Below are 18,659 nucleotides of genomic sequence, written 5' to 3' on the forward strand. Positions count from 1 at the left end.
TTAATATATTATTAGGGAGATAGCAAACTAGGTGATATCAGAGAGCCCCAGTCACTGAAAATATCCATAAGGAGAGAATTCATTGGCAATATGTTCACATGTAGTCATTGGAAACCATCAGCACTGCAGAAAAAAAGACATGGATAATGACCAAAGCAATATCTGTCTAGTTAAATTTCTGAGCAACCAAGGCATAATAGACATGCATAGCTGAAGTTACTACAAAGAATTTTGGGATAATCTCATTTAGAAACAAGTAACACAAACGAAAAATGAAGTCAAGAAAATTGGTCAAGTTTACAATCAAGAAAAATGGAGTTTAGATGATGAAAGATTTCTGATAAACATATTCAACAAGCAGTTTTAAAGTATTCATACTTCCTTGGCCCTTTTGGCACTAAATCCACTTTCAATCCGACCCCATTTATCCTCTATGTTTGGATTTATCTCCAACTACACAAACAGTTGCAACTACAGCTAATAAAAGTTCATCACTAGATTCTAATGCCTCTACCATGTTTACCAACAACTTGGAGATAAACCACATGTTACTCAGTGAAAGCAAGATTTATGGATATAACTGGTTAAATATACATATATCATCATAAATTAATTTTTACATCTCTAAAAATCAAGCTTTCCACAACTAGCAATGTACTGAAGAAATGAGGTTAACTGTGACATCACATTGTCAATAACCAAGTTGCTTAGTTTGTTACCAGCCTTAGGCCAGGAACACACATGCGTAAAATTGTGTGGCAAAAAACTGAATCAGAAATCAGCTTTCAGTTCAGTTTCTGTTTTATGCTAGAGCACATATACGTAAAAATTCTGGCCGAATAAGAAACACCACTGCCACTAACAGTGCTACATTTTATTAATTTTTTTCTCTCATACATCTATCTCTATATACCTTTCATTTTTTCTCCACTTCCTCTGCTATAATATAGAAAATTTAAATCAATAGACTTGTATTCCAAAATCAAATAAAAAAACTTATGATCTAAATACTAGGCCTATATATTGATTCTACTAGACCTACCTGCTATTTGAAATTTAGCACCTATAGCCATCCATAAATGTTGTTTAAATACACTGTCTTTATACATGACACTGATGTGGTTGAACGAATCCAGTAAACTCCTCTATTTCATTTATTTTTCAAGATTGTTACAATTATAGGGTTTATCCTCATTGCCGCCATTGTTAGAATAAAAACCACATGTGTACTTTGACATCACAAAAAAAAACACTTCCCTTTATTGGAGGAATTTTGGCATAAAAAATAGAGACATGCTCTACTCTTTTATCAGTTATGTTTTTGCCAAAATTTCAGAAAAATTTTTATGCTTTCTGTTTTATGCTAGATTTTATGCATGTGTGTTCCTGGACTAAGAGACCGGACATTTTGTCTATGTACAGAGATTCACTAAATCCAGTTTTCACTGTATACATATTTCAAATTAAAAAGTTTTTTGATTCATCATAGATGCAAGAACATAAGTTTAATCTTTGAAAATCCAGCACACAGACCTCATGGCTGAAACAGAATAAATATTCTACTAATTGTATTTTTTTCTCATACACATTCTGTTGTTCAAACTAAATCTTCCAGGGATTGCCAAACACATGTGTAGGGGAAGGGTGTACAACATTAGACGAAAAGAGAGGGGAGGGGAATGGGACAGTTTAGATTTTAGTTTACAATATATAGGAGCAATATCTCACCAATTACATACCATCTCAAAGAACATCAAATGCCTATAAAAAAAGATTTAACCAATACAGTTGGCTATCTACATATCTGATCCAGGCATCCAGGTAAATTTCCACAATACACAGCTCTTACATAATGAATCTAAACAATGTGTCCTTAAAACATATGGAACAAGTGGAAATTTACAAAGCCACCCACCATAACTCAGCTATAAACTATCATGATATTAATGCAGTGTTTATTAATTTATATTTTTAACCAGTTGTAAAGTAGCAGTTGTTAACTTACTTTAGTGTCATTTCAAATGAGTTCATCACAATAGCAAACAGTCTATGTTTATCCTTAAAAAAGAACATCCTATTCCATAACAACCTTTTCAAAAATTTGAATTAAATTCTTACATAACTCAACATCTCAACACTGTAAACATTCTAAAAAATTTTTTATGAATAATACAGTATAATTTAATACAGTAGTACCTCAGGATACAAAATTAATCTGTTCGTAAACTGAGATTGTATCATGAAAATGTCGTAAGGTGAATCATTTTTCCCCATATGATTACATGTAAAAACAAATAATCTGTTCCAACATGAAAAAACTCTCAAATTAAAGCTATGTAGTACATTTTAAAAAATAACTTTAATAAGGAAAACATTGAAAAATGCATTTTGTAGTTGTAAATGTATAAATAACCATAATAGAATAATAATTGATAAAAAAATGTAGTTTTATTTGTACTTTACCTTTGAGGATAGACGACAGTGGAGATGTAAACTAGTGGCAGAGGAGAGGGAGAAGGGAAATGATACTAAAACTAACTTACATAACATAATGTAACAATAACTTAACACTAATTTTTTTATCTTTTCTGTTTTATATGTTTTTTAAATTTTTTATTTGCTTTCTTTCCTTAACTTCCTTCAGCACTTTCACTGGATAGAGGTCGCTTGGTAAAATATCTATCCAAAGAGGCTTGGCTTTGCCTACTTTTTAAAATGTTTCTAAAATGACTTAGGCAAATGTCATTAAACTGAGCCAATGTGAACCTTTTTGGAATGTTTCTTTTCAATAAAATTAGTCACTTTCTGATAATACCTCAAGATTTCCTTTATCGAGCGAGATCCTTCCACGACGAATCAAATACATGGACTGAGACTGATGAACAGAAGGAACATGTGATCATGGTGGTGGCATTGCAAACTAATGTAATGTCGTATGGTGAGTTTTTGTTCATACCGTGGAGCAAAAATATGCTCAAATTTCATGTCGTATCCTGAAAAGTTCGTATGCTGAAGCGTTCGTATCCTGAGGTACTACTGTATTACTTTAAATATTAAACAAATAACTAGATTCCTTTATCAGATTACAGTAAAAAATTACCAAGTAATTTGCCAGATGGTAGGCAGTTGGTTTGCCATCTCTTGATAATTAAATTTAATAATTATAAATATAAAAATTTATTTATTTAAGAAGAAACATGATTAATAATGACTCAGAATCATTATCCACACTGTGGAAGTGATTGTTAAAAAAAGAAAATTAGAAGGCACTGAATGACAATTTTGAAAAAAGTTTGTCTGCTTCATTTTTCTGAAACAACAAAGACATTTCATTTTTGGAACTTTTATTAGAACAAATTTAAATAAGATATAGAAGTTATAGAATTATTTATTGAAATAGGAATACAATACAATACAATACAATAAGGAAAGGGAAAGAAGGCCGTACTCGTAGCTGTAGCCTTTAAAAGGGGATGAAAGGAAAATACGAAGGGAGAGAATGAGAGAAAGATTTGTAGCAGAGGCCAAGAGGGTGAAAATGTTGAAGAGTGGAAAGGGAAGGGAAAATTGTGTGCCGCATGGGGAATTTATTAAAATAGAACAAGTTACAAAATATAAAATGCTGAATACAAAATACATAGATACATATTAATAACTGATGCTAAACATAAGATAGGCGGCAGGTAATGGAATACACCAAAAAGTATTTTGATTACATAATTGTTAATTAAAATACAGAAAAATACATACAGAGGTAGACTTAGACATATACAAGAGAATATGTACAATATGATATACGTTGTGGATACATTGAAACCAAAACACGATATAACTACTCAGTAAAGAAGGAATATTAGTAGATGGATATAAACAGAATACAAATACAGCGCAAAACAGAAGTTAACAACATTGCAGATAACATGGGTTGAAATAGGAATAGCCTAAAAGTACTTGGGAGACGTCATTAGTCATTTTGAAGTTAAGAAGCACTCTGACCAAACAAAGATAAAATGGTAATTTATTTCTTTATAATTATTAAATTTAAGGAGGTGTTCTAACAACTTACCTCCTGACAAATTACAGAAAAAACTAGATTATCCAAAAAGGTTTAAAAAACTAGAATGTATAGCATTGTATGTCTGATAGTATAATTAATTAAGTATACCAGTATTTCTTAACGGGGCTGTGGCCCCCTGGGGATCCATAAGAAGTTTGCCGGGGGGCTGCCAAATTATGCAAAATTTCCTTCAGAATATAATAAAAAGAAAATTGATGTATAACCAAATATCATATTGAAAAGTGAAATAAGAAAAATAAAGTTTTCGTATTTAGTTTATTTATTTCTTATTTCTTCCTACATACAACTTTGTTAGTAAAGAAATAAATGTAATGTGGTTTAGATGTAAGAAATATTTTTTGTTCTTTCTATAAAATTTTAAATGGTTCTTATTTTATTTTTTGTTAAAAATTAATGAGTTTTTGTTTAATTGTGAAGTTTGAATGTTATTTAAATAGATAATGAAATAATAAATTTATGTTTTACATTTANAATTATTAATAGAAAGAACTCCCACCTGACCATCTACTAGAGCAGTAAGTGGTAAATAATCAAAAAGATCAGTGAAATACTTCCACACATTTGCATTTCCATATTTTCTTAAACATTCATCATAAAATCCATAAACTTGAGTTATTTGCCTGCTTTCATGATTTCCTCTAAGTATTGTTATTCTTTCTCTATATCTAACCTAAAAAAACCATATAATTAAAAATTAAATTATATTTTAACCAAAATACTATAGAATTTTAAATTTTATCAATGTATACCATCACTATAATATATATCAGTGGTTCCCAAACTACTAAGCTCTATAGTGTCTATAGAGCTTAGTAGTCAAAAATGATTTAATCAGTATATTTAAGGAAAATTAATACATATTACTAGATACCATCTGAACATTTCATGGGCCTTCTGGGACTAGAATATAGACTTGCAGATCCCCAATTTGGGATAACTTTGACAATATGCATCAGTATATCATATATCAATAAGATACTTTTGGTCAAATATTGATAAATATTAGCTAGTTTTACATTACTGATATATGTAATAACTGATATTGATAATGTAAACTACCCAAATTAATAAGAAATATTTATATTAATTTGCAAGAATTAAAATTAATGTATGTTTTCCTTTTCAAATTATAATAAATAACAAAGAAAAATTGCAAAAGCAAATTCTTAGAAATTCATTTCATTGTAAGTTACAAGTATTGGAAATAAATTTTTCTGAAATGTTATTGTTATTTTGAGAATAAAGTTCCTTAATTCAAGAAAATTTTAAATGTATTTGTATTTTGTGGAAAATTTAATCTGTAAACCTGAAAACCACACATAACCTGAATTTATATTTAAAATGACTTCTTATCACCCCATATAAACAAGAAACAATGATGGAGGTATTCATATCACAGATAAGCATTGGTATTGATTGCATAAGGAGTTAAGCATATAAAGTTGGTATAGCAGTTTCTTCAAAAGAAAAATTAATGGTTATGTATAAAAAACTCACAAAAGTGTCTAGAAATAACATCACAAAGACACATCATACTGATATTAACTCAATAAGCTTATTTCATTAACAAGTGCTAAAGAATTTTGAAACAAATTTTAAATTAAAAATATTGTTACTGAAAACTACATTATTTAAGTAGTGACTAGATTGTTAAGAGAAGGTTCAAGCAGTTATGACAAAGTCATGAGATGACTTTTTTTTTATTTTTATTAATCAGGTACAAGTGATATGTACTGTACATACCCAGTACCGTTTAGTACAACTGGGTGGCAAACTACATACAGTCGTCATTGTACAAAAGAGATAGTGAACAGTAAACAAATGGTATGGGCAAGAGTGGACTCTGTCATTACAAAGCATGGGACTTAACACATTAAAGGGTTGGGTAGCTTCCCAGAAAACCGACAATGTTCAGTATAATTTTTGCACTATAGTCCCTTTGAAATATGTCTATAAGAGTTTTGAAAGACTTTTATTACATGGCCAATCTATATGTTTGTAGCCTAAAATTTACTGTAAGTCCTTCCTTTCTTTTTCGACTATAGGGTAGTCGAACAGGTAGTGGAAGAGACCACCACCTGTTCAACTGCCCTATAGAGCACTTATCACTATCAGTAATTTTGAACCTGTGTAAGTCTTTGAAAGCAGCCATGGTTCATTATAAATTGTGATCAATATGTGCAGCCATGGTTCATCATATTGTGATCAATTCTGAGCCAATTCATCTTGTAGATACTTTTAATGTCTGATATGTAAGATTAAGTTGTTTCATTATGAAAGTTGTCCCAAAACGTTTGCCATTCTTTTAAAATATGGTTTTTTTTATAGCATTTAATCCTGTCACAGGTGGTAATTTGCTGTATATTATGGTGTTTTCTTGGTTGGTGGCTGCCTTCTTTGCTAATTTGTTGGCTTTCATTGCCAATAAATATTTCCCTGGTGTCCTTTCAGCTAATTAAGGAAGAAGGCACCATTTGAATTTTGTAGCATAGTATTAATATTATTCATAATTGAATAAGTATCATTGTTCTGAATTATATGAATAGCTGCTTAGTTGTCAGAACAGATGTTAATGTTATGATGTGGGTATTTAGCAATACAGTCTTCCACTGCAGTGGCAATTGCCAGCAGTTCTGCTTGTGTAACACTGAATGTATCATCTAATTTAAGAAGTTTACTCTCAATTTCTGTATACTTATGATATATTACATAGCTGGCACTACCTTTATTGTCAATTTTAGACCCATCTGTGTATATGTCTATATGATTGTCTATCAATGGTTCAAAGTAAAAATATTTTCTTTTACCTGGGTTCTGGATAAGTGTGTAAAGAATCTTCTATTCAAAATTGTCTTTTTTAAGTCTCTCATCCCCGATGGTGACATCATTATCGTATTTCAGTTTCCATTTTTATTTTGATTTCAAGACCCATGGGGGCTTTTCTAGCAATTATTCGGAGGCTGTTAGGAGTCATTCTGTAACCTTTGGTGAGAATCAGTAGTGCTTTCCTTTGGACTGATATTAGTTTCTTTTTATTATATATTTTGTAAGTGGCTTCTTTCCAAACTGACCAGGCATAGGTAATTATTGGAATAAATATCATGTTATAAATTGAGTCCATAGCATAAGAGTAAAGCTCCACATTTACTTTTAGCAACCTTAGAGAAAAATTAAAAGATTAATCCTGTTTTCTTACAAATGTTCTCAATATGTGTGGTCCAAAGAAGCTTAAAGTCAAGTGTAATCCCTAAATATTTAATGTTTTTCTCTATTTTTATACTTTCTGACCCCATACGAATTGTCGCTACTCTCTTGTAAAAGTTTTGACCGCCTGGCTTGTTCCAGACAATTCCTGTCATTTTTCCTGGAATGAAGATCAGCTTGTTTTTCCTCCCCATTTGATTATTTTTGACATAGCCTGCTTTCCTTGCCTTTTGAGTTCTGCTCTAGAGTTACCTGTCTACAACACGAGTGCATCATCCGTGTACACAATAATTTTGTCTTACCCAAAATCCTGGGTCAAAAAATCATTGAAAAGGACAAACCATAGAAGCAATCTGCAGGCCAAGCACTGTGGACAGCCTCTATTATACTCATTCTCAAAAGTAATATTTCCTGTTTTTATGGCAATAGTTCTCTCATGAAGATATTCTTTCATCAGTAGATATTTGTGGGGCATTGTAGTTGCCTGAATCTATAAAGAATCAGTGGCCATCATGCACTGTCAAATGACTTCTGAATGTCTATACTAAGTCCCAAAACATATTTATTTCTGTCAAGTAGGCCTTTGATGTTGACTGCCATTGTGATAGCATGAACAGTTGACCTTTGCATTCTAAAACCATATTAACTGTCACTCAGTAGGTTATTTGACTCAAGGTGCCAAGAGAGCTGTTTGTAAGCTGTTTTTCCATTACTTTCCCTAGCACAGGTAACAGGGAAATCGGTCTGTAATCTCCAGGTTTATTTACTTTAGGGACTAGTACCAACTTGTCTTGCTTTCATTCCCTGGGAAAGATGCTGAAATTTAGGCAAATATTGAAAAGATAAAGAAGAAGTGTTGGGTTGATATTCCAAATTTGTTTGATGATCTCTGGGGGTAAGATGACTATTAACAATATCACAATAGAACTGAAGCAATGTTGGAAAGAAAGAGGCAATCCATGCAATGGATGTACGTGGACCAACAATCCTTGCTCTTTCTGCATTGTGCCTGCCATCACAGATGAGATGATCCTCACACTTGCTGGCCATAGACAATCCTTGCACTTATCAAACACAGAGAGATGATCATGTTTCGTGCCCATTTTACATTAGGCACATGCAATACTTTTTCTTATTTTTTGCCTCCTATATTCATTAGGCATGCTCAATTGCATCAGGAATAATGGACCACTGTATCTTGAAAATGAAGTCATGGACTCCCCATTTTTATTATATTTTTGGATTCCTCATTGCGATTAATGGAAAATGACAAAGTTTTATCAAAATCAACTGATCAAGTTTTGAGAACAAATGCAATTCTATAAGCCACAAAGAAGCAGCTTTTTTAATGCTCTGCCTCAATAAAATAAATGATCTGATTATAATTATTAAATCAATTAAAACTTTCAGTAAAGTTATTACTTATTTCATATTGAAATGCTTTAATCAAATTATTAACATTTATCAATATTGAGAAATTACAATTTTTTTAAAAATAAAAATAAAAATTACAAATATTGATGTATCAGAATATTGCTATCTGTGAAAAAATTTAAGTCTACTTTGGGAAACACTGATCTATATTAAAAACAAATTCATACCTGATAAGTATTTTTATGGTAAATTAAAATTTGATTATGATTTTTATATAAACTAAATATCTTTATGCCTGTTCTATAATATCTAAAATTACATGTGAAAGATAAAGATAGATAGCAACAGATATTACACAATTTCAGTATTCAATGTTTTCACCATCTGACTAACTTTCACACTATTCTCCTAAAGTTTTGTAAATTTAAGTTTATAAGCTTATTTGCCTTTACTATTCAATATTTTAAAAACTATTCACTTTATTTTTGTTAATATTCTTACCTTTAATGCAACAAGTAAAGAGACAGTTTCCACAGAATAATAACCTCTATCAACATAATCTCCCATAAAAAGATAATTTGTATCAGGTGATCTACCACCAATTCTAAATAATTCCATTAAATCGTGGAATTGGCCATGAACATCTCCACATACAGTAACAGGACATTTCACCTCTTGAACATTTGATTCTTTAGCTAAAATTTCTTTGGCCTGAAAAATAATAATAAATTATATATTTCATTTCATAAAATTTTAATATTATAAAATGTTAATTTTAAAATTAAACATAAAAAATAATCATAAAAAGACACTTCACACCAACAATCACATAAAATAATTAACATAATAGTGTAATGGTGTTACAATCACGATTTATTAGCATAATTATACAGGGTGTCTATAAAGTCTGTATGCACTTTTAAATATTAATAGTTTCGGAACTATACACAATAAAATTAATCTGTAAAAAATAATTTACAAGCCAGACTTGTCTAGTTTTTTTTTCTGTTATTTCAAAAATTGATTACTATTCTTCTTACCCATTATTTTTTCCTGAAACTTCAAAATGGTTGTTTTCTTTTCAGAACTGTTATTGACCCATGACTTCTCTAGAAGAGAAAGTAAACTGTATTCTTTGGTTGGCTAAACTGAAATCCGTCACTTCTGTCCAAAGAAGTATCCATCGATCAATAACAGTTCTAATAAGAAAACAGTCATTTTGAAGTTTAAAATAGCTAAATANTATATATATATATGTTATTTGTCGCGATTGAATTTGTCGGTAAAAATATTAATTTTGTCACGGAATTCGTATCAACATTCCTACCTGCGCGTGGGGATTCTTTGTTCTTACGGGTTAGCCCACTACCAAAAGGAGTGTCGGAATCGAACGATCCTGTAGAACCTAAAGTAACCAACCAGTGAAATTAAAGTTTTTTTCTCATTTTTTAATTGTTTTTTCTTTTTCCTTTAACAACTCACCATTCGGTGACCACAAGTGGACCTTCTTCGGAGTCCTCAGAGCATCCTCCCGAACGTACAGAGCGAGAGAATCCCAAGATTCATTGGGACAAAGCCAAGCTAGCAAGACTCAGACAGGCTTTTATGAAGTACGAAAAGGAGCTGGAAATGAAAGCCAATTCCCAGCGCGCAACGTCCAGAGGTCCGCCTGCAAATAAAGAGAAGTCCAAGAAAGGCTGGAACTTCTCTTTCTGTTGTTTCGGTAGAGGCGAGAAATCCAAAGCCGATGTTTATTCAAACAACTTTCAACAATATTGCAACCAGGGATACGATAGCCAATATCTGGGTAAGTACACATTTTGGCAGATTGCGCGTTTTCTTCATTCGATTCTTTCTTTGACGAAATATTTAATCTTGGATTTAATTTTGCAGACATTGCAGAGTAATTCGAGAAGGAAATTGGCGTAGTTTTTGAGAGACGAAAGAGAGATCTTCTGGCGCTGTACCTTCTTAAAGCAGGCGCCGGTCAAGTGGAAAGATTTTTATCGATTTGTGACAGACTCCCGGATCGGACATTTAACCCGGACTTGGCAGTAACACCCGGATTTGACAAATAACCCGAATGTGACAGTTTGCTCCGGATATATGACGACGTTAAAATCCTGGATGTGACGGAAGGATGATACGTAAATGGATATTCAAATATAATATAGCAATCACTTCTGATGTTTGTTGTTTAAAGATAAATTCTGTCTCTTCATTATACATCATCCAATGAACTGATTTTGACAACTTTAAATAGATTGTAAAGCCATAAATTTCGAAACTCGTATTTAACTGTATTTATAGATGAATATACAATACTAGCTGTTACCCGCAACTTCGTCCGCGGAAATTTTGCTAGCAAACCCCATTTACATTCAATATTTCAATAACCATAGTAATTGTTATATAACACCTACCGCTGAAGAGAATTACCGAGAATCAAACAAACTATCTTCAATTTGATCAATTTTCTGGAATGTTTAAAATCGTTCTATAATCGAACCAATGTGCAATAACAAATTTGAATTTAAAACGGATCGAACATTTTTAAAATCGAAATAGATAAAAATATTTATAACAGTGTCTGAAATGTTATCAATTTAATACACCTAAGTACTCAATGAAGACTAAACGCAGTTGAAAACAAAAAAATCGCATCTAAAATAGTACAGTAGAAGCTGTTTTTCCGGTTAAGCCTTAATGCTCTACCTCTCCTCCCCGCGGGGAGGAGAGGATTAATCGCTTTATACGCTGGGAGATATTTTAATAAGTTTTGTAAATTACTATGTTCGATCCAGCCAGTTATATCCGAGTTTTTTTCGTCTGTTAAGCACATCCTTTGAGGATTTCCTTACCGTGTATACCAGCCTTTAGCGTGCGTTTCCATGACGTACCCTAACTGTCTACCAAATTTTACCTCTTTAGGTTAAGCGGTTTGCTCTGGGCGATGATGAATCAGTCAGTGAGTCATTCAGTCAGTCAGGACAAGCAATTTTATATATTTAGATAATAAAAATGAAATTCTGTATTATCTGCATTCTGTGTAATTTTTAATCCAAATTTAAAGTGTCTGGAAGGAAAATATTCACCACTGTAAAACATGCAATTTTGAAGAATTTTGTTTTTATTTTTCATATTCCGACATAAAAATTTCATTTAATATCAATCAAATGAACGGATAGACCAAATTCATGTCAATTTGTTGGGAGTAGATTTTAAGTAGCGTTTATTTGGCGATTTAAAATTTTCTACACTCCAGAATGATTTTATTCCTAAATTACTTGTAATTACAATTTTTCTATGTATAAATATTTCAACGTATTATGTTTGAATTTCGTATATTTCATATCGATTGGTTTGTTTGTATACGGCAACGCGACACATGGGCGATCTGTTGAGAGGGATGACTTCCGGGAGAACTTTCTATGGGAGTTTCTATGCCCATAAGTGTTACAAATGGGAAATTCCACATGGGCTGGCCACGTGCAGATTTCTTGACTTTGACGAGTCGTGAACCCGTAACCAACTAATTACTAGTGTTCAGTGGTTTTATCCACTGTTGGACATATTTCTGTGTCAAATTAATGAATTTCTGTGACTACATTTCAATGATAACAGAGTCATTATTCGTGCGTTATTTTTACTCATTTATATAATTTCTGATATCTTCATCTGTATGAATTATTTGTACTTACACAAAAGTTTGACATATGTTGACTAGCATAATTTAATTTAAAAATATAAATATGCTGCGTAGCCTATATGAGTGTTTTCGACTTGATTCATTACTTTTGATAACGCTTCAAATACGTTTTACAAATCTTCGGACTCGATTTTCTCATTTTAAACGTCAATTCGCAATCACTGGCGGATTTAGCACTTGAGAGGCCCCAGGCGCAATTTAATTCTGACGCCCCCTCTAAATATTTTCACTACCCCTACATTCTACAGTGTGCATTCTACGTGCATGTTTTTTACTCTGGTAGGCACTATACCGGTGGTCCAAAAAGAGTGAGACACGGGTAAATAACATTGAAAATTAACCAATATAAAATTACAACTGCCTGGCTGTATTTAAAAGGTTACTGATGTTCAGACTGTATTAATTATGAAAATCGAAACGCATTGGTACAAGAATTATTAAGTTTCAATAGGTAAAAGTGTTAAAAAGAAAAAAATCTAGTAATCCATGGATATAAAAACTAATTTATTTTTAAATTTACTACTGATACAATAAGCTATCTGGACTACTTACTCTTCGCGATATATTGAAATATTCGTGCAAAGATGTTTGGTGACCCACGAATGATATTGTGTCTACGATGATACGATCCTCCAAGTTGAACCGGGATAGCAATAAGAAGTGTTGAACGTATATACTCGCTGGATTAATGCCTTTTTGCCAAAGAAAGGCTTGAATCCAGGTGATGAATAGCTGTTGCCAGCGATAAAAAGCTAGACTGGGTACTGCCCAGATCAGATAGCATAGAGTTTGAGCCTTAGTGAGTGGCTCCATGTCTCCCTTCTCCAAACTTCTGTAGTCTCCCCCTCACGGAGAAACGCCGCCTCCGTATATAATGTACTGGAAACCGTCCGAAGAAGATTTAGTGAGATTCTCAAAGCAGAATTTAAGATGGGCGTGATGCGACTACATTGCACCCTTTAAAAGTGAGGTCCCAAATTTTGCAATTGGACTCAGGACAGTATACAATAAGCACAGTATATCCTTCTTTCTGATGCCATTGAAGTGGGGTGTGAAGTATTTTAAGAATAAGCTCGCTCGAGCGAGTTTGATACGTTATGTCAAAAGACTGTGCGAAGGCCGTTTTGAACTATGACGACGGTGCTATGAAGGCGACGGAAGATGCGGTAAAATTTGGAAGAGCAGAAAAAGCCCCATCAGTGCCGTCGTCTCTGTTGAGCCTGACATCGAAAGAGAGCATCTAACGAGGATTGTTTAATTTTCGGAATCTTTTCCGGATTTAAAAATTATTTTTGTGAGAAAAATAAGAACTGGAATAATTATATTTTTGATTTCTGTGGCATGTCAATTCTATTAAATTTTAAAAAAATTTCCGTAAGGATATACCGAATTCTGATTTTTTTCACGAATTTAATTTAAACACTAATTTTGCAATAGATATCGTTATCACGCGATACATTTTTCTCTATAAATACATGTATACTGTATATACTACAATTTTAAAACACGTCTTTCATACCGAAATTTATTTTCCTAATAATTTATAAAAAAATATTTTAAAATAAGTAATATTAATAATCAATTTTCTTCAACATTTATAACGTCTGATTTTACTCTATTTCCGAGCTGCCAACTTTGACCAAAAGATGTGTTGGTGTTGATGATGGCGGATATCGACGAAGTCGCTCGTAGGAGAGAGATCAGAAGACGAAAAATATTAGATAATTCCGAAGCTAGATGGATAAAAATTATGGGTCACGACAAAGAAGAACAGAAAGGTTAGTTTAGGAATAAAAAAACTCGTGTAATTTGCATAAATGACATTGTTGTAAGTTTATGTCGAAAGTGTTTAATCATCGATTTCTTAAAAATTTCAAGAAATTCTTAAATGGAATATTTTCACTTCATATAAACATATTGACATTTCATACTTCCTAATGTAATGATTTGAGCATTAATCGATTCATATACCAATGTTAATTTGTAATAATGTTACCGGTATATTTCTTAAGCTAATTGGCATTTATTGGAAATATGTCTGCAAGTTAAATGGCTAAAATTGTCTTTTGTAAAATTTATATTTTGTTTCTTACCGATATTAAATGCTTATAAAATTTATTTTCAGTTTGAATATTTTTTTTTATTAAAAAATTTGTAATTTTTTTTATTATGNAAATTTTTTTTTTTTTTAATGTTTTATCATTAGACATGATAATTTGTAATAGCAATTTTCTCAATAAAAATCTACACGAATTGAATTTAAATAATTTGTATGAGTTGAACGAGACGAAGTGGATGAATGCAAAGTTATTTACCTTTTCACAAAGGGTCTTGACTTGATTTTCTGTGAGTTGTTTGCATTCATTCAGTTGCTCGATCCAACTATCTAACTCTTTTAATGCAGATTTATCTTCCATTCTATATACACTTAATATTTATCTGTTTTATATATACATTCGTAATATGATTTACTATCAAAAGGTAATTATCACACAGATCCTAAAAAAAACTTGTTTCTTTCAGTAAGAACCGGTAATTTTCGATTAACCAAAATGGCCGTACACCTATGACGTCATGGGCAATTTTTATCTTCTGATTTTTTTTTTTTTTTTTATTCCCGTAAAATTAATACGAAATTTTAATTAAAAGCTTTCAGTTTCTCGATTAATTCTGAAAATAATATTTATGATTAAGATTATTTTATCGCAGTTTATTTATTTTATACATAATGATTGGTGATTGGTTGTTACGGTCGCTTAGGCGTCGGCGCGAAAGTATATCGTATCGATTTCCGTCGAGAAGGGTCTGGGTTCGATTTTCATTTCCGAGTGATTTCGCCGTTTCTTCCTTGTTAGTAATCCACGATTGTGAAAGGTCAATAGACGGAGACAATGATATTTCACTTGGCAATACACTTGTAAATATACGACGAAAATAATTCTCGGGGAGTTTGGGATTAATATTGGATAGACACAAATTTAATGGAATTTATACTGTATTTTATAATTATTTTGAATAATTTAAGAATAATAAAATGGAGTATTTATATAAGAATTTCATGCTTGCACTTTTCTGTTATTTTGGTTCGAAATTTTACTTTTAGCATGTAATCTGATAAAGAAATAAAATCTTAGTTTAGTCTTTATGGGTGCTAAGAGAAAAAATTTGTTGTCGTTAAAAATTCTTTTTTATCAATTATTTCATCTGAACATAACTGATTAAAAATAAATTTTCTAATAGTTTTTTTTTTTTTAATTTTGAACTCTTACTGCCCTATAAGTACATATTTTAATTTAAAATTTAAAAGGAACCGTGATCCGATGAAAAATTGTTGAGGTTTTTCGGCCCCGCCCTCAAATCCGTTCCCGAAACGCCTCATCACCCAGATGTTTTTATTGCCTTGGCCACCTGGCCATTTAGTTTTAGGATAATATTTTAAGTTGTCAAATACACTCATAAAACATTACTATTCATTTCAGTTTATCAAATTGATCATGTTTTGTAGAAACTTTATCCGTTTGTGTATTCGTATTCGAGTGTATCAGACGTATTTTTCTTGGTATTTTATAATTACAGTATATCTAACTCTACGTTTTTTAACTCCAGAATTAAAAAAATAATAATAATAAACTTTATATTACAGTAATAAAACGCCATTATTCGTTATTCATTGTATAAAATAAGAATAGCAGAAAGTAAAATCATTTTTCATTTTTAGTCGATTGTCATTTAGAGCGAAAAATAATCGCTCGACGCTTGCTTGAGTAGTGGATATACATACGATGCAATACGACTAGCGACTTGAAATCCGGGTAATTTTGAATTCACCTCAAATATCAATTTTATTTTGAGCCTGTCCATACCTTTCCGTTGTATTGCAAACTTCACGAAAATGTCATTCTTCAATCTAACTATGTAATTTAGAAACTTGGCTTTGTTTCTCCTATTTATCGAAATCATCATCTGTTTGCTTGTTAGATTACGGCAACGCAACACTTGGGCGATCTACCTAAGGGGGATGCCTTTTGGAGATCTTTTTAAGGGTAACTGGCCCCTTGTCAGGCTTTTTTTTGTTTTTTGTTTACTCTTTTCGCCCTGTGGGCACTAACATGGCCTCTTAAAGCAGGCCCATTATGGGTTCGACCAGACCCTCAATGGGGCGACCGAGTGGTGAGGGACGGGGCCCAACATATCCGAACGGACCACCCCCCGAAAAATTCCTGGGGATTTTTTGACCCTTCCGGATTTGATCCCGGGTTTCCAGAGAGGTAGGCTGCCACCTTGACCGCGTTACAAACATTGAGAAAACCCAGAAAATACCACGTGACCAGCCCGACCCGGCGAGGGATGAACCCACGACTGTACTCCCAGTGTTCAGGAAACGGAGCCGCTTGGCCATAAGTGGGCGCCGCAGGTAAGGTGACACTCGAAAATGTGTTACTATAAAAGCAAAGCCATATTTTCCAGATTACAGTTGTTCTTGGTCTATTGTTCTCTTATAGCACGGAGGCACTTCGATCTAAACAAATGAGTTAACGTAGGCATATCACAGTTCGGACAGAATTTTCACTGCTAAGTTCGAAAGTCATATTCGAACTAACCGAATTCGTTAACATGTAAATTTCTATATCCTCGGCTAGAACAAAAAAAGAACCAGGATACAGGGAGGGGGATTCCCCAAAAAGTCACCGGAAAAAATATTTGAAGTCAACACTGTATATGTGGCCTTCTAATTCAAATTTGTCTGGGGCCTCATGAATCTATAACGCGCCACTCACTTAAAGTCAGGAATTTGAAAATCACGTGATTTGATGATAAGCGTACGATTCGTGATGGAAAATCGTATGTTTACAAATTCACAGATACCGAAATGTTTCTTTTCATAAATAAGTTATAATGGGAAAAATCTGTTGATATGGCTGGATGGCCGATCGGTTAAGGTTCCCTAGAGCGGTCAGCCTACGGCTCTAGGAGACTCGGGTTTGAATCCTGACGGGCGGATAAAACTCCATGAATTTTTCGGGGAGTGGTCGTCCAGATATGTCGGGTCCGTCCGTCACCACCTGGCGCCCCATTGTGGGCCTGAAAAACCCATAATGGGCTTGGTATAAGAGGCCCTATTAGTGCCCAAAGGGCGGAAAGATTTAAAAAAGAAAAAGATTCGTTGACAGTATTCAGGACAGTATACATTGGAGAACGGCGCTATATGGGAAGAGGCTATACAGAGGTATGATTATCCTTGTCGTACAAATAAATTGAAATTAAAGTTTATATACATTAAAATGTAAAAATACATAATAAATTTCTGATTTTTCTCTCGAAATATTCTTTTGATTTAAAGTTTTTAGAGAAAATTTGTCGGCTTGTGAGTGTTAAAATATTTTAAATCACTGATATAAGTCCTTATGAGGAGTAAAAAACGGAATTTCTAAAATGAATTAAGTTCTATGGACAACAAAGAATCGTTGATGCGCGCCAACAATATCTTTGTTTTTCGATTATTATTTCGAAGCGCTTTCGTTTTGTTGGAGGGTTTTCTTGCGATTTTTAAGAATGAGTAAAAAGAGAAGTTTATGGAGGTGGATTGGAAGGATCTTCGGACAAAGACCTCCAAGCGAAGAAAAGGTTGAGGAGAGAAAGGGAGAGACAAATGATCCTTTTCCGAACGCAGAAGTCAGTGGGCTTTCGCCGGAATCTTCGGAATATCCGAAGGTTCCAGAAGATGGAGGACTTCCGTTAGAGTCTTCGGAGTGTCAGAAAGATCCAGGCGTCAGTGTGTGGTGTACCACCATATTGTTCTGTTGTATAAAACGAAAATATGTAGATATTTTCCTATCTCTTTTCTTCCCTCTTTGTTCCTTGTTCCATGGAACATTCTAGAAACTTCTAACCACGTGGAATGAATTGACCTACTTGGGAAACAAAGGGAAAAGGGGAGCCCTGAGGGTAAGAATGAGGGGGAACGGACCAGTGATGCCAGATTGGGCTACAAGTAGCGGATTGGGCTACTTTTTAAGTGCTCTCGCTACAAAAATTTCAAATTGGGCGACACGCTACTTTTTGGGCTAGTGATAATTATCTTCAGGCTACAAATCTTAAAAATACGCTACTTTTTTTATTTTCATATATAAAATCGCAAAACGCTTATTGTATTATACAAAAATAATAAAGTTTTATTTAATTTCATTACACTTAAGTATATAAATAAAGTTGCAACGTTTAACAAAGATTAAGATACTTTGCTTTCGTTTTCCATCAGTCGTTCGCTCCAGTAGACAATCCACAACTTCACAA

General features: G+C 32.8%; 1 protein-coding gene across 1 annotated transcript in view; it reads right to left on the reverse strand.

Moving 5' to 3' along the window:
- The window catches only part of LOC111633024 (serine/threonine-protein phosphatase 2A catalytic subunit beta isoform), a 43,701-nt gene extending 28,767 nt beyond the window's left edge, over positions 1 to 14,934 (reverse strand). The window contains exons 1-3 of the mRNA XM_023377550.1: positions 14,681 to 14,934; positions 9,158 to 9,367; positions 4,575 to 4,748 (exon numbers count right to left, since the gene is read on the reverse strand). Of these exons, the coding sequence (XP_023233318.1) occupies positions 4,575 to 4,748; positions 9,158 to 9,367; positions 14,681 to 14,782 (486 nt within the window). The 5' untranslated portion in view covers positions 14,783 to 14,934. The remainder of the gene's footprint in view (positions 1 to 4,574; positions 4,749 to 9,157; positions 9,368 to 14,680) is intronic.
- Between the last annotated feature and the right edge of the window lie 3,725 nt (positions 14,935 to 18,659).

The sequence above is a fragment of the Centruroides sculpturatus genome, unplaced genomic scaffold (assembly GCF_000671375.1).
Source record: "Centruroides sculpturatus isolate CEXI.00-Female unplaced genomic scaffold, Cexi_2.0 scaffold764, whole genome shotgun sequence".
NCBI lineage: Eukaryota > Metazoa > Arthropoda > Arachnida > Scorpiones > Buthidae > Centruroides > Centruroides sculpturatus.